The sequence below is a fragment of the Lycorma delicatula genome, chromosome 2 (genome assembly GCF_047948215.1).
Source record: "Lycorma delicatula isolate Av1 chromosome 2, ASM4794821v1, whole genome shotgun sequence".
Taxonomy (NCBI): Eukaryota; Metazoa; Arthropoda; class Insecta; order Hemiptera; family Fulgoridae; genus Lycorma; species Lycorma delicatula.
In genome coordinates, this window is record NC_134456.1 from 63,109,893 (window position 1) to 63,127,385 (window position 17,493).

General features: G+C 26.5%; 1 protein-coding gene across 4 annotated transcripts in view; it reads left to right on the plus strand.

Annotated features, from left to right (window-relative positions):
- spir (spire type actin nucleation factor) overlaps nt 1–17,493 on the plus strand; it is a 713,663-nt gene that overhangs the window by 656,659 nt on the left and 39,511 nt on the right. For 3 of the 4 annotated variants that reach the window (XM_075355415.1, XM_075355416.1, XM_075355418.1), the window contains one exon: nt 2,508–2,673. In XM_075355415.1, coding sequence (XP_075211530.1) covers nt 2,508–2,673 — 166 coding nt within the window. The remainder of the gene's footprint in view (nt 1–2,507; nt 2,674–17,493) is intronic. The other variant, XM_075355419.1, reaches the window with a different exon arrangement.

Genomic DNA, 17,493 nt, shown 5'->3' on the forward strand with positions numbered 1-17,493 from the left:
TTGTTGCTCTTTTTAGTTCTTCAGGGCTGTCATTAAACTGCTCAGCCGCATCCATAATACGCACAATTAATTCCTCACGAGAATGTGTTCTGTTTTGTGTACAATATTTTTCATTCAACCCCAGACGCAAAAATCTAAAGGTGTTGCATCAGGTGAGCTTAGTGGCCAGGAATGTGGACCTCCAAGACCGATCCATTTCTCGGGGAAATAATTTAAGCGATTGGAAACGGCACAAGAAAATGGGGAGGTGCGCCATCGTGCTGGAAGTATACTTTGCGTCTCAGCACTAGAGGGGAACGTCTTCAAGCAGCTGCGGCAAATTCATGAAGAAAATGCAAGTAGACCTCAGCATTTAAGTGGCCAGGTAATATGAATGATCCAAACAGCTGATTATGAAGAAGACCACACCCATACATTGGCGCTAAATCGATTTTGAAAATTGCCGTCCACCGTTTCATGAGGAGTTTCTTCGCCTATGTATGCTTATTGTTTATTGTTGATGCCATCTCGAGTGAAAGTAGCCTCGGTAAACAAAACATACTTGTAGAGTTGTCGATTTGTATTACACCAGTTGCAGAACTCCAAGCGAAGCGGATCGTCTCCTGGGTGTAGAACTGGCTGTTTATGATAAGGATGAAACTTATTTTAAGTGCCCTCCAAACTACCGAATGCGAGACTCCGATCCGCTTAGAAAGACATCATGTATTACGCTGGATTGCCCGAATTGCGTCGATAATAATTTCATCAATATCAGCGTCATGTTGGACGGATCGTAGCTGGTACGAATACTAGGTAGTGAACCTGTTTTCCGAAGATTGCGAAAAGCTGCCCTAATTGTTTTAGGATGTGAAATTCTGAGATTCGGAAAAAGTATTTCTACTGCAGTAGTTGTAGAATTACCGTTACACCTATTCAAAATGAATACCATGTCAGCGTATTCCATTGTTGTAAATAAGTACGACAGACCGATCACGTTCAAACTAAAGTTAACAGAAAACCTTCGCTAACCACAGCACAGTTACCGATATACTTAGTGTACCTTACAGAATGATTTAAACACATACAGTATTGCGCATTGTTGATCAGCTGTTTTTATTTTATTGACAACTTTAAAATAATAATTTTTCAAATAATTTGTTGTATTTCTGTTTATTAAAAAGAAATTATCTACTTAATTTTATTTATTTATTTTTATTTTACAATTTTTGTACAATTTCCAGTTTTTTCAATTTTTTAACAGTAAATTTTCTTCATATATTTTTCACATCATCAAAAAGAATTTGGTTTTTGTTTACATTAAATAAGTACTTTTCTGACAAATGTAGTAACGCACTGTTTCTAAGTAAAATTCGAATTTTTGTAATTTTTTTTTATTTTATTCAACTTATCTTTCAAGATTTTCTCTACAAGGTTTTTTAAAGGTTTTGTGTGTTTATTGCTCATTTAACTGAGTTATTGTGTCAAACATAAAAAAACAGTGTTCTTTACTCCAGTTTATTGGTTTTCACTCTAGATTTCTCAAAAACTACTGGTATGGTTCTGAGACCTATTTTATTCAATTTTTCGGATCAACACCTTAAGAAATCACTAATTCTTCTAGTTATTTCAGTGCCTTAAAAATGTTAGTATAACTTCATTTCACCAGAGTAGCTGAAATCCAAGCGTAATCTTTCACTAGCCGTAACCTCCAAACAAAGCATTTTAGGACATATGAACTTTTTCCATTATTTTCACTAGTAAATATTTATGGAAGTCCCAGAAGAACTTCATGATATACCTGTATATTATATATATATATATATGTTAAAATTTACATGTTTAGGTAAATAGTGAATTTGTTTCCTGCAAATCTTTTCTGTGAAGTAAATTCTGGAAATTTCATAGAAATATGGGAAGAATAAAAAATAAAATGTTAATTTATATAATATTTAACATACAATAGTAACATGGAGTTATGTACATTTTATCCCTTGTTTTTAAAGATTACCACTAATTAATCAAACCCTAGAAGGAAAGAACTAATGAATGGAATAAGGTTTGATATCAGTTAAAAATAAATTCTCATACCTAATTATTTTGCAGTTGGTATATATGATGCGTGAAAATATATTTTTGGTTGATAATAAAGTTTATTAAATTAGTTTTTTCTCCTAGAATTTGGTAATTGTTGGATATTATGGGATAAATTACTTAAAAAAGATTTTTGTGTACTGGTATTAGAACCTTATAATCATTTTTAATTATGTTATTTGAATATTTTTTGAATTAGGAGTTCAATTTTTAATTTTTTTCAATTCTAGGTGTTGGTTGATTGTTTTGTATCATTGTATTGCTTGTGTTTTTTTTTTATTTATATTTGCTATCTCATTTAGTTATTATGTCATTTAATAAAAACAACATGTTCTACTGTTTTTTTTTTTTTTTAATTTGATCAAATAGTTTTATTTTTCTCAATTTTTGTGAAGTAAAATTAAAAAAAAAATCTTATCATTTTGTGTGTTTTTCAGACGGATGATGACGACGATGATGATGATGAGGATGAAGATGAATGTGGAGGGAATGTGGAGAGACAACATATTGAGTCACCAAAGGGGCGACGTAACCCTTGGCATCGGACAGGTACCACCCTCACCCACGACGAATACCACCGCTACTGTGACACAGCGCTCGAATGTAGGGTCCCTGAGAGTCAAAATACTCCGTCTCGTGTCACACAATGTCGCATCTTATAAGGCATGCTAGCATGAGCACGTCATGCCGATCAGCTGTCATAGATTCGATGCATGCCCTTATTTTTTTCTTTTTATTTTTTTTACGTAATTTATTATTTGCCCATCATTAAAAAGTATCTTTTTGCTGAATTGTAATTTATTAAAGCAGTAGATGCAAATTAATACACTTATTACTTGATACATTAATTTGAAATTAATGGAATTATATTATCAAGAATTATGCCACTTTGGGATATTATTAACATTAACTGAAAATTATAATTTGATGATTGATTTTAATCTTTATATTATTAAAAGTCATTTTTCTAATTATTTATTATTTATTCAGTTCTAATACCTTATTATGAAAGCTTATTTATTCATATTTATTTATTTGATGTGCTTTCTTAATATTTATTTATAAAATACTAGCATCAAACAGATAAAATATTTTCCTATGAGTAACAAAGGGTATAAAGTTAATTGACCCCTTTTTTTATCAGATCAAACATATTTTTTAGTCAGCATATACAACTTTTTATAGTTTTCCGTGCGTAAATAGTCATTCAGTTTAGATTATAATAAGTTTTATATATATATAATCATACTTTATTGTATATTAATTCTTAATTATGATGTACATATTTATTAACAAATAGTTTTAATCTAATAATGCTCTTAAAAATGCAACATTTCTTTTTAATTTCTAAATAACTTGTAATATCACCAGTGTTCAAAGTTTTTTTCAGCTGCTACGTTATAATTATTATTAAAGTGCCTTTTTGAGCTTTTTACTTTTAAACTTTTTAAAACTTCGTTATACTATTAATAAATATTTACATCACAGCCATATTTTAGGTGATGTATTAGTTTTATCAAATGTTTTAATCTACATATATATTTATATAAAAATCTAGGAACCCATAATTAAAAACTAACCAGATATTAACTGTTGATAATAAATTAATTTAGTGTTTATGGAGAACTTTATTTTTATGCCATCTAAACAGCTCTCATTTTTTCTTACTAATGATTTTATTACATGAATTTGAAATTATTTTTTAAAAATGAATATATAATTTGTATTATTCTATTTGATATGACATCAACTCTTTTCAAATTAAGTATTTCAAGCTATCAATCTTTACAGCTAGATGATGTAAACCAAAAGATTCATGTAGATTGCTAAAACTCAAAAGTAGTATGCAAATTATTGGTACTTAATAATCTAAGTTTAATTTCACTGATTGCAGTGAAATATTTTTGTGTAAAAAAAATATGTTCTACCATTTGTTATTACTAACCACAGTTCTGCATAATCTCCCTGGTTGATTTTTTCTCTTTTTTTATAAAATATGAATCGAAAACAGCCTCTTTTTTGCGTGCAAATATTTCGTATACAGTATATTTTTTTGTTTGTCCATATTACCTTATTATTGCTGTACAGAAGGTGCTTCCATAAATTACTACTTTAACTCCTATGATCTGTCTTAATATTGTTGCCTTGTAACATTTTTTCATACTGTTGCCTTATAACATTGTACCTTATTCTGCTTGTAATTTATATAAGCCTCTGTTCTGTGTTTTGAGAACATTTTTAACAGATTTACTTAAGTTTTAAAAATTGTTAAACCCATATGAATAAATGGTAATAAAATGCATTTATTACACTTAAAAATGAAGTATTTGTATTTTCTATATTCCTTTGGATTAGTGATTAATAATATTAATAATTTTATGGTGTGATAATTCTTAGATTAAAAGTAAATGATTCATTTTGCAATAAGATATTTTACTGTTGATGTTATCATTTCAGCATGTTGTATTGTTTTGATTTTTTTGCATCTCTATTCATCAAATTAATGAGATAATTTTTTTTTTGTAGCTTTTTATAATATTGTTTTATTATCCAACTATATTATTTTTAAATGCTGTGTTTTGTCATTTTTAAATTATTTTTAATATTGCATAAGATGTTGTTGCATTATTTGATCTTTTTTTCCTTTTACTTATTTAGGCTGTTTTATTTTTTTGGGTAATGTTCTTTCCTATTTCATAGATATGGTGTTTGTATGTCTACCCTTAGTCTGTGTTATTTTATCTTTTATCAATTTTTAGAAGTTTGTTTAAATTAATATTCTTGGAAATCTTTACATCATAGTGCTAAATTATAGTCTATATTAATGTCATTTAGAATTGTATATATTTTATGAAGATTTGTTTTCATTTATTAATTACTTCTTTCATTATTGTTGAAGTGAATTTTATATTATATTTTATCTAGGTATTGTTTTTGTTTTTAATATACTATTTGTAGTTTATATTTATGTTATGTAGATGTTTTAATTATTCTAATAAAAATAATTTTTCATGATTTTTTTCTAACATTTCATTGCACAAGTTATACTGAAAAATATATGTTATTTTTATTTACTACTGTACAAATATTTTTTTTTATGTTTGTGGGTTTTGTATTAAAAGTAGTATTTTGTAAGAAATCAAACATTGCAATGCTCTTAAAAAATTCTTAACGAAAAAATTTTATATCTATCATGCTGAGTATTTTTTGCTGTAATATTATGTATTTGGATATTTATTTTTGTTTCATATTATGATATGAAACAATTACTGAGTCTACTGTATGCAGTAGACTTGATTCATTCAGTAATCTTGATTCATTTAAAAAAATTTGTATTAAGATAGGTTAGGTTATAAAATTACATGTATATTTTTTAGGTTAGGTTTATGAGAATGAAGTGTGTGATCGTTTTGAAATTAATTTTATTGAAAAAAATACAGTTTATTTATGGATATGAAGGTGATTAAAAAGAAAGGAATATAATAATTTAAATTGAAAATATTTTTGTTTGGACAGTATCATACATCGTTTAACCGAAAGCAAATTAACATTGACTGTATGAATATAATACAGTTATTACATTTAAAATGTTTTGTTTAGCATACAAAAAAAAGTAAATATATCTTGTATGTTTGTGTTGCAGTGCGCGCGCGCGTGTAAAATAATTACAGCTCATAATTCTTTCTAGCCAGAATATCTTTCTTCAGTATATATTTTGAACCATTGAAGTAACTATAACGATAGTTTATATTGCAAGAAGATATTTAATTTTTATATTAGACGATTAACTAAGCATATTTATTTAAGAGTTGTAGTGCTGTAATTTTTTTTTAATACTGTTTTGCTTTTTTAAATTAAAATTAAACTATTATTATGAATTATTTTAATTTACAGTAATTCAAATTCAAATTAATTGTCTACTGCCATCAACCTATGCAATTTTTTTTTAGAAGCAACAGCTTAGTTGGGGTAACATATATGTGATTTAATATAAAATTAAATTATTATGTAGAGAGTTTTTTGTTTTTTTCTTCCTGTTTTTTTTTTCTTCATCGTGTTCTACTTAAACTTTCTAGCTATTGTTTCTGGTATCAATGCTTTTATTCTCATAAAATAGTTTTGGTATTCTTATAAAATTAGCGTTTATGTTGCAATTACATAGTAACACATTTACATCTCTACCCTTGGTTACTCTTCATTTACTAACGTGATTACTGGTACATTGGGAAAGAGGGTTTCAGTTTACTTAAAATTAGTATGGCTTGAAACTCCATTATGGAGTTAATAGACAACCTGCTATATAATGCATTGTTGTGAAATTTATTTTGATTTTCCCCCATTAGGTTATACTTAGTGCAAAATAACTACCAATCCTCTTCCCTTACTGTTTTGTGTGTGTATATATATTTTGTCTTGAGTTTTTTCTTCTTTATAAGTTTTGAATCTGTGTTTTCTACTTCACATATACTATTAGTCGCTGTAATTATTTAAATCTTAACAATTTTTTAAAAAATACTTAAGTTATATTTTTTAAATTTTATGTAGTAAATTATATGATATATTATCTGTGTAATTATTTATTTAAAACAGAATTAATTGTAATTCTCAGGTTAATATATATATATATATACACGCGTAATGTATTTATTTCGATTAGTTCTAATTGTTATAAATCATAATATTTTCATTTATTATCGTGCATTTATTAATTTTTGTTGTGCTTTTATATTTAATATAAATATTACTATAGATGATCTTTTTTATTTTAGTATTTGAGTTTGTTACTTTGCAATTAAAATAAACAAGTTTTTAAATTCTGTAATAAATTTCTGTAGCATTCCAATTAGTTTATTATATATTCGTGATATTGTTCAGTTGTACTAAAGTACTTCATTCTGTTTTTGTTAATACAGATGTATGCACAAAGAGGATTTGCATTTGTTGTATTTATTTAAACACATTGTTCAAAGCTGTGTGATTATACTTTAGCAGAAAATGTTTCATTTCAAAACATTAAACGCATAATACATCTCATTTAATGTAATACTTAGATAAATATATATATATATATATATATATATATCAGAAGATTTTTTTTTTTTTTTGTCTTCAGTCATTTGACTGGTTTGATGCAGCTCTCCAAGATTCCCTATCTAGTGCTAGTCGTTTCATTTCAGTATACCCTCTACATCCTACATCCCCAACAATTTGTTTTACATACTCCAAACGTGGCCCGCCTACACAATTTTTCCCTTCTACCTGTCCTTCCAATATTAAAGCGACTATTCCATGATGCCTTAATATGTGGCCTATAAGTCTGTCTCTTCTTTTAACTATATTTTTCCAAATGCTTCTTTCTTCATATATTTGCCGCAATACCTCTTCATTTGTCACTTTATCCACCCATCTGATTTTTAACATTCTCCTATAGCACCACATTTCAAAAGCTTCTAATCTTTTCTTCTCAGATACTCCGATTGTCCAAGTTTCACTTCCATATAAAGCGACACTCCAAACATACACTTTCAAAAATCTTTTCCTGACATTTAAATTAATTTTTGATGTAAACAAATTATATTTCTTACTGAAGGCTCGTTTAGCTTGTGCTATTCGGCATTTTATATCGCTCCTGCTTCGTCCATCTTTAGTAATTTTACTTCCCAAATAACAAAATTCTTCTACCTCCATAATCTTTTCTCCTCCTATTTTCACATTCAGCGGTCCATCTTTGTTATTTCTACTACATTTCATTACTTTTGTTTTGTTCTTGTTTATTTTCATGCGATAGTTCTTGCGTAGGACTTCATCTATGCCGTTCATTGTTTCTTCTAAATCCTTTTTACTCTCGGCTAGAATTACTATATCATCAGCAAATCGTAGCATCTTTATCTTTTCACCTTGTACTGTTACTCCGAATCTAAATTGTTCTTTAACAGAAGATATAAATATCATAAATTTGCAACACAGATTCATTTATTTAAAAAAAAAATTTGTGAAATACTGCAACTTTCAGGTGACCAAATAGTCAATTTATTCCAGAATCTTTTAAATTCTTATTTGAATAAAATGATGAAAATTTATTTATCCATATATTTTTATTAGTGACATGATTTATATGAGGCTTATAATTCTTTTTTTTTAAATTGTATGTAGAACATTGGTTAATATTGGTTTGCTATCTGTTAGTGTGCAAAGAAAGACCCCTAAATTTTAAATTCTAACCCCTAAAATTTTACATTAATAAACTTAAAATTTAATTATAATTAATTGTATTTGTTGGTTTATTTTATTCTCTTTGATTTATTATCAGTTATGTTATAAGATGCACAAAAAAAATTTATGTATTTCCTATAATATTTAAAGATTCATTTCATTCATTACTAATTAATTATTACTTTCTTAATTATTTCATTGCTGTTAGGTGTTAGCTTTAATAAATAAACATTCTAAGTCAGCACCGTTAAAAAAATTCTTATTTTACTGAAAATGCAAATAAAATAATTTGTGAGAGGGAGTAATAACCATTCAGACTGCAAACTTCACTAACTGCAAATATTAAAGCCGCAGTAATATCCACAGTCACTTAATTGAGAATTTGCTATAATTAAAGTATAAATCTCTGAAACCGTCTGTTCAGTTGGTGAACTAAGTTAAATAAAGAATTTAATCTTTTATTATATGTAACACAGTTTCTGCAACAAATTTAAAAACAGATATACAAAACTATTACTTTCTGTAAAGGCAAAGTGAATAAAGACTTTTTAGTGCATTCAAAAATTTGCATAAAAATATTTTTGGTTGCTTTTGTGTGGGTTATCAGTGACTGGTGTTGTTGTTTCTCATTCAGGGATAATTGCTGGCATTTTTGTCTGACTTAGAATTTGGTTGAAAAGTGAGCAAGATCTAAAATGTATCTGATCATTTATTATATTGTGGTTGGGTTTTTTTTTGTATATTTTATAATATTCAAGTATTTTTAAGATATGGTCCTTTTTTGTGTGTGTAGAAAAATATCTGGTTGTTGTTGATGTTGATGGATATGTGATTAAAAGCAACCACCTAATAGTCTATCTACATAAAAAAAAAAGTGTCTAAACACTTTAAACACTGTGAAATATGCAAATATTCAAAATCAGTACACTAAATGGGTACGCTACACTATTTAGATTTTGAGTAATTTTCCATCACATTCTGATTAAATATGTTCCTAACTCAAGAAAACTGCCAGGAGTAACATAAGTTGATGCCATAGAGAGAAACAGCAGTACCGTACCGATTACTAAAGGTAATCTAAAAAGAAACTGGAAAGTGTTATGAGTCTTGTCGTTTCATTTTGGTTAGTTTATTGTAAAAAATTAATATTTTAGTCTAATAGATTATTTACTATATTTTTACCATTACTGTACTGGTTTTTATCAAGTAGTTAATGAATTTATGATAATATTTTTTATTTTACCTATTTAACTTTATGAATGCACAAGTTAATTTGGTTGTTAATGATCAAATTTTAGTGAAAATTAATCTTTAAAATATGAATGAAGTTTTATAAAAGTAAAATTTTTTTTTACATTCTATTTGACAGTTATACATTGAATGAAAATTACATCTATTGTTTACAGAGATGTTACTTATTCCACGGCACAATTTTTTTCTCTTTTTTTAGGTCTAGTTTCAGCTAACGTTTTATTTTTTAAATTATTTAGGTAATGCATATTAGTCAGATCTTGACTGATAAATTAGCAGGAAACAAAGTGCCCTTAAGGACATCAGATTGTACATTTTTTATGTTATTATGTAATTGTAAAGTTCTGTATACATTTTGGAAAGAATATATTGATTGTTACTCTATTCATTACTATTTTAATTGTTAGCTTTAAAATTATTAGTTTTTAATTAAACATTACCTATTAACTAATAATCCAGTCACTTTATTATTTTTTTTTATTAAAAATGGAATTCAAATAGATGTAGCCTTTTTTAAGAGTACTTGTACTTTTAATTGTAAATAATATTAACTTATTGCAGTGAATCATTATATCAAATGCGTCTTTTTTTTATAATAATTTAATTTATAATTGTTTTCCAAGAAATGAACTTCATGTTTTATTACTCTTAAGTAAAATCATATTCTTTTTTAATTTTTTTTTTTATATTGTAGTTGTGTATAGTTCTTAGGTTATTTATATTGGGTTTTTCTAAAATGGTGGGTTGGCTTTACTTTTTCAGATTCTGCTTGTAAAATTAAACAAAAAGTATCCTTAGGAAAAATGGCGATTTCTCCTTCGTTCTCCCCCTGTCAGCCATTTTGTTATTGTTGTAAAAATTTATATCTCAAGTTCAGATAGAGGAATCACACTAATATTTGGTAAGCATCTTGGTAATAAAGCCTTAAAATTAGGAATTAAATACCTTTGCAAATTACAAAATGGCGGCCATGTTTATTTTTTAATCCGTTATATCTCCATAAATATTAATTTTTTCAAAATTTATGTTTTTTGCTAAAATATTAAGCCCTTTATTTTGAACAAATGACATTTTATAAAATCTGTTAACAAATAGCCGAGTTATGACAAAATTGATGTAATTTTGTGTCTGTTTTCATGTCCTCCACTCTATGTTCAGTTCGATTAAATATTGTTTATATTTATTGTTAATTCTAGTATTGTAAATTAATATTAAATTAAGTAATAATTTTTTCACAATAATAGACCTAATAATTAAAAAATAAAACAACTACCTGTGATAATCTTACATTAATTATTGTAGAACATTAGGTGTAGTTAACATCCAGTGAACATTAGGTGTACAAGTTTTTCTGAGAGATTGTCTTAACCGTTCAGAAATTCTGGGAGTATTGCTAATTTCTTGAAATTCATTTTGGATTCTCAATGTTGAGATCCTCAATGTTGAGTTGAATAAACAATATGTTTCAAATGGCCCCATAGGTAGACGTCAAGAAGGCAGGTGATCTGGCAGGCCCTCCGTGTCCTATCCATTTTTCATGAAAAGTTTCATGCAGGAAATCTGATACCAACTGACTGAAATGTGTTGGAGCTCCATCGTGGTAAAACCACATATTTGCTCTTTAATTGTAGAGGTAGGTCTTCGAAAAAATGTGGAAGATTTTTGGTTAAATGAGCAAGATAATTTTCTCCTTTAAATGATTTGATAGAATGACAGAACCCAAAAGATAGTCATCAAAAATACCTGCCCATATGCTCAGGGAAAATCTTTGTTGATGGCTACTTTAGAAGGTACCATGAGGATTCTTGTCGCTCCAGATATGCTGTTTGTGATAGTTTTGAACACTATTCCTGCTAAAAGAAGCTTAATTTTTACACTGTTAACATGATCAACAGTAATAGTCGTTGCTGTGCAAATTTATTCAAAATGAATATCCATTGTTTTATTATTATTTAATATTAAATGTTATTTATTAAGAAATTACTTAATTTGATACTAATTTACAGTACTAGAATTAACAATAATATTTAATCGAATTGAACATAAAGTGGAGATGAAAACTGACACAAAATTACATCAATTTTCTGCCATAACTTGGCTGTTTGTTAACCAATTTTAAAAAATAAATGTCATTTTGTTCAAAATGAAGAGCTTAATATTTTAGCAAATAACATAAATTTTGATATAAACTAATATTTACAGAGGTATTGAGAAATAAATATGGCTGCCATTTTGTAATTTATGAAGGTATTTAATTCCTGATTTATTGCTAATTTTAAAACTTTATTATCAAGATGCTTACCAAATATTAATGTCATTCCTCTATTCAAATTTGAGATATAAATATTTATATAAAAATAACAGAGTGGCGGACATGTAGAGGATAAATCGCCATTTTATCTAAGGATATTTTTTGTTTAGTTTTACTAGTAGAATCTGAAAAAGTATATCCAGCCCACTATTTTAGAAACACTCTTTATTTATAAATGATCAGTTAGTCATGTATCTAATTTTGGTTAACAGAATAATGTTTATTGTAAAACACATTTTTATATAAGTATTTTAATAATATGTATCATATATATTCATGTCATTTTACACTGTATATATTTATAATTATATTTGGGTACATAATATTACATATGTTATTTATATATTGTTTTTAATTTTTTACATATTTATAAAACGGTAACAGATTATGTCATCAGATATTCTAACAGGGATTTTTTTTAATGTAATATGATACTAGACTCGTTTAAGAAGTATTGTTAATATTGTATATTGATGTTACAGTTTTCAAAGTATGTAGTTTAATATTTTTAAATTACGAGTTTATTTGTTGTTAGTTATTAATGAATTTTAAGCTAAGAATTCTTTTATTTTAGTGTTCTATATCCTTAGAGGAAAACATATGACTAATTTCATTTAGTTAAATAATAATAATTATTAAGTTATTTTTTGTTAATTAATTTAGTTATTACTCAAAATATTAATCATATTGCCATAAGCATCAGAACCTTTTGTTTGTTCAAGTGGGATGTAATCATTAAATTCATTCAGTATTAATGTAGATTGGGTGAACTGTATTACTTCACTACCAACAAATAATATAAAATAAATACTTAGAAAAAAAATTGCTACTTCAGAAATAGAAAAGCAGGGTGTATTCATTTTATAATTCTAGTATTTATGATTATTGTATCTTAATTAATGTTTATGTTATGGGATGTCCTTTGTCCTCAACATTGTAAAAAAATTGTTGTATCTTCAATTATTTTATAATCTAAATTCCGTACTATATAAACATGTTTTGGAAACATTAAATTTGTGTTCATTAATCTACACTTCTGTCTTTTAATTTTGAACCATTTTGCCCAAAATACTTCTCTCTCTTGTCCTAAGATTTTATTTTGTTCACAATCATATTTGACACTAGTAGTATATTTTTGTTTTGTAAAAGAACTTTTTTGTTGCTTTGACTAACTTGTGTCATGTTCTTGTTTAATCCAATGGAAGTTTAGATATTTATTTATTTATAGCTTTCTAGCTCGCAGCTTCGCTCGTGCTATATGGTTACTTGTGTTTCTTGTGGTGGTCAATCTTTTTATTTTATATTTATTAGTCAAGTAACCGGAGGAAGGTTACTCCTTCCTCCGTCACACAGTCACACATACAGTAACGGTGGCATATCGCATTTCCTGTTGCTCATTTGTTTCAGTCGAGCGGGATTGATCTGTGTGTATTTGGTCGCTATCTAAACGTATTTCCTGTTGCTCAGTTGTTTCAGTCAAACGGGATTGGGCTGTGTGTATTTGGTTGTTTTCCAGTCTTGACTGTCTTTCGTCTTCAGTCTCTGCCGTACGAACAGTTTTCATCATACGTGCTTTTTTTGTATTTCTCCCAATTGAAGAATGTCTTTTAGACATGGTATGATATTTTGAAAAAAGATCACAGAATTTAAAGATTGCAGTTATATACTATACACACTTTAAATTAGTAACACACACATGATAAACAAAAGCAGCTATTTATTTATGTTTTTAAACAACTGCAAAAAATTGTAAATGAATGAATCGTAAAAATTACATATGCATGTGCGCTAAAGCAATTGAAACTTAGGAATAACTACGTTAAAACCTCAGAAACCTTTTCAAAATGAATCAATTCAAAAAAATGTTAGCTAAAAATTAATTTTTTCTTGAAAATCAAAGTCATTTTGAAAATTAAATAAGCTTTAGGGAAGAAATAAAGTGTTTTAAATTTTGTTGTAAAATTTTGTTATGTCGGAGGTCCAAAAAAATTAGCCTATGTTCACCGCAGGGCTTCAAAGTGTAGGTGTGCAAAATTTTAGACAAATCTGTCTGGTAGATCTCGAGTTAAGTTGGAACAGACAGAGAAACAAACATTGATTTTTATATATATAGATTTATTTTTCTGCAATAGTTTTATTTTTTTGGTAAAGTATTTCCGGTATGTAATTTTAATTGTGAAACCATATAGATTTGTTTTTACCTTAGTTTTTTTTTTTTTTAACTTCCGGGATCACTATTATCTATTGCTTCAGAGGATGAGGTGAATGATTTGTAGTGTGTGTGAAAACACCATGGCTGACTGGAATTCAAACGCAAGACCTCTGGATGAAAGGCCAAGACGCTACCATTCATGCCACGGAGCCCAGCTAGTTTTTTTTAGTTACCGCTGTATTTCCATTAAACATAAAAAACCCATTAAGATCACTATATTTTCATTATAGTAACTTGTTTTTCTTTGTCTTCTGCTTTTACCTTAGCCATTTGATTTTTCCAAAGACTACAAAATTAAGTTTGCTTTGTTTTACCATTTTGTTTTCCTCTTAATACCTTTATTTTTGTTGTCATTTATAATAAGTAGTATTAAGTTTTCTGTCACCAATAACTATGGCACAAAGCAATATTATTTTATTCCTATTCAGTCTCTGATGTCTATTTTACTAACAGGATGTAATACACCATGACTGCTTTGTTTGGAATTTCTAAATATGAATGCAACTTAAATCCTACTCTTCAGGCTTTTGTTCTAGTTTTCTCTCCATAATTATTTTTGAGAGAAATTATTTAATGTGAAAATGGTTAAAATTGTTTTGTAATTACTACTGATCTTGCTGAAACCAAAGTGACCTGTTACGTTGCTTTTGTTGTTTCCTGATATGCATTGTTAAGTTCCTCTTAAATTATTCTCATTCATTCATTTTTTAAATTCAGATGTGTGGAATCTTTAACTAATAATAATGGATTCTTTTTGTATGTATGTGCATGTATGTAGTATATATCTACATTTGCCATTTCAACATGGAGTCCACAGTGTTAGGAAAGTGATGCATTCTTTGTAATTTTCATTAATTAGAATATAACCGATAATAAATAAATTGTACGTAAGACTGATGTAAATAGTCTGTATTTCTTAGAGCAGTCTTTAAAGTTATTCTATTTCAAATGAAAGTTACAATTTAAAAAAAAAAAGTGATTTCAGTTATCGTATACGCTTTGAATCAATTCAAATTTACGTTTTTAAAATTAAAACTAAATCAAAATCTTCAGGTCGAACCATAATCTTTACTCAGTCTGATCTTGGAATTAATTAAATATTAGCATAAAAGATTCATTGGAACAAGAGAGTAATTGTTATTAATTCAATGTATAGTTAATGTAGTATGTGTCTTGGTTTTTTATCTACGATACATTTTTCTTTTTCATATGTCAGTATAGAAGTTTACATTTTTATCAACAATCAAATACCTAAAAATGCTACAGTTATTACAGTAAAATAAAATAATTTCAGAAACAATTTGAATGAAAAATTAGAAAATATTTTAATTAAGAGACATCTAATTGTATGTATGAATTGTTTTTACTTTGTTGGATTAATCTTTCAAATATTTAGTGGTAACTTGACAATTCCTTAAATGTTAGGAATCAGATATTAACCTCTACTTCAGTTAGTCTTTTGAGTTTTATTTTATTCCTAGTAAGTTTCCAAGTGTCCGACATTTTTTCATAATTTTGCCCTTAACATTATGAAATAACTAAGACTGAAAACTTATTTATATATCTAGTAATAATTTTATGCATCACATTTGTAACATTATTTCTTATTACTTCTGAAATTGTTATATGAAAATTTGAAAGGAAAAATTAAATTTATTGTTATTTATGAAAAATGTATTAATTTAGTTAAAAGTTATTAATGCAATAGGGATCCCATATATTTTTGGTTTTATTGGAGGAATCCAAAATTTTTTTATCTCTTGATTTTGTCATTGTAGCCTGAAAAAGTCATGGAAAATTCTGCTAAACTATCCTGATTTTATTAAAATATGTAGCTTTATTTTCTAAGAAAATAAATTTCTTGTGTGTACTTTTTTATCAGTAACATATTAAAATTGAATATTAAGAATTATGGATTATATTGAAAGTTATTTAGTAATTTGTATATATATTAGTATTTACATAATTAATTGATTGTAATTAACAATTATTACGATATCATTTATTTAGATTTTTTTGTTTTTTATTAATTAGTAGGAATTGAAAATATTAACTATTGTAATATTCTAAACTGTGGTATTTTGTGTTAATGTAATGTGATCCCTGTTCCGTCATAATACTTTAATCAGTTCATTCACTTCACTCCAATTTTCATCTAAAAATATGGGGTTCCTATGTATAAATATTCTCGTTGTTAATTTTTATTAATACAATATTAAAAATAACTACAATGTAACAAAATAATATTTAAGTTTTTTTTTGTTATATTTTTAGTAATACTTACACGTTACCATAGTAAAATCACATTATTATTGTATTGTTTTGAAAATAAATTTACTTTGTTTTCATCTATATTCATATACGTTATAGTAGTAGTAGTTTCTTTTGTCATTATTATAAAATGTTATCTCTCCAGGTGAACATTTTTAATAGAATATATTTTGATTGTTTTTATTTGGCATTAAAATCGTCAATGTTTCAATGAAAAATGCTTTATATTTTTGATCTTTGTTAAAGTTTACTAAAGTAAACTTTGTATTAGCTGTAGAAGTACAGAAATATAATGTCTAAATATTTATGTGGTACTTGTATTTGATTCTCATTTATCAAATTACAGATTTATATCTTGAAATGTATTTGAAAACATGTAATGTAAATTTTTTAATGATTATTTTTGATAGTCGAGACATTTTAAGTAAGCTTTTGTTTTATGCAGTACTTAAAGGCAGGAAGAATGCTGTTTTATATTGTCATGGTCTAAAAAAACATTTCACCTGGAAACTATCTTAGGTGACTTAGAACAACAATGCTTAAATTACACGTCTGCAAATTATGAATTAACTTTTATTTCTAGTCATATATGATATTTATTCTATTACAATATATATTAATTGAAATAAAGTTAAATTAATAAAATGGATTACACCAAATTTTTATTGCAAATATTAATAAAAAGTTCTGTTTTTAGAAAAATATACTCATAAACTTTTTTGTAATGCCACTTTTCAAAGGTTCATGAATGTTTTTTTTTTATAAAAAAAACTTTTTCTTAAAGCCAGTTTTAACTTTAAAAAAGAAGACGATTAACATTTAAATTAATAAAGATAAATTCATAAAGACCAAATACTATTTATTTCTAAAGTTTTTCTTGAATGTTTTTCTGGTGGTGATAACATTTTTAAGACAGTTATTAGAAGGTAATGTTTGTACCATAGTTTATTTCTACAATATTATTTTATTAATTAATGTTCTTATTACTGAATTGTATTTGTTATAATGGTCAATAATAATTGTCTTTTATTAATGTAACAGATACATTCCTTGAATAGTTATTAATCACTAAGTTACTCTCATTTATTTTAATTTTGTATTTGTATTATAATGATTAAATTAATATTTGTCATATATAATTAATCAATTATATATATTTTGTGAA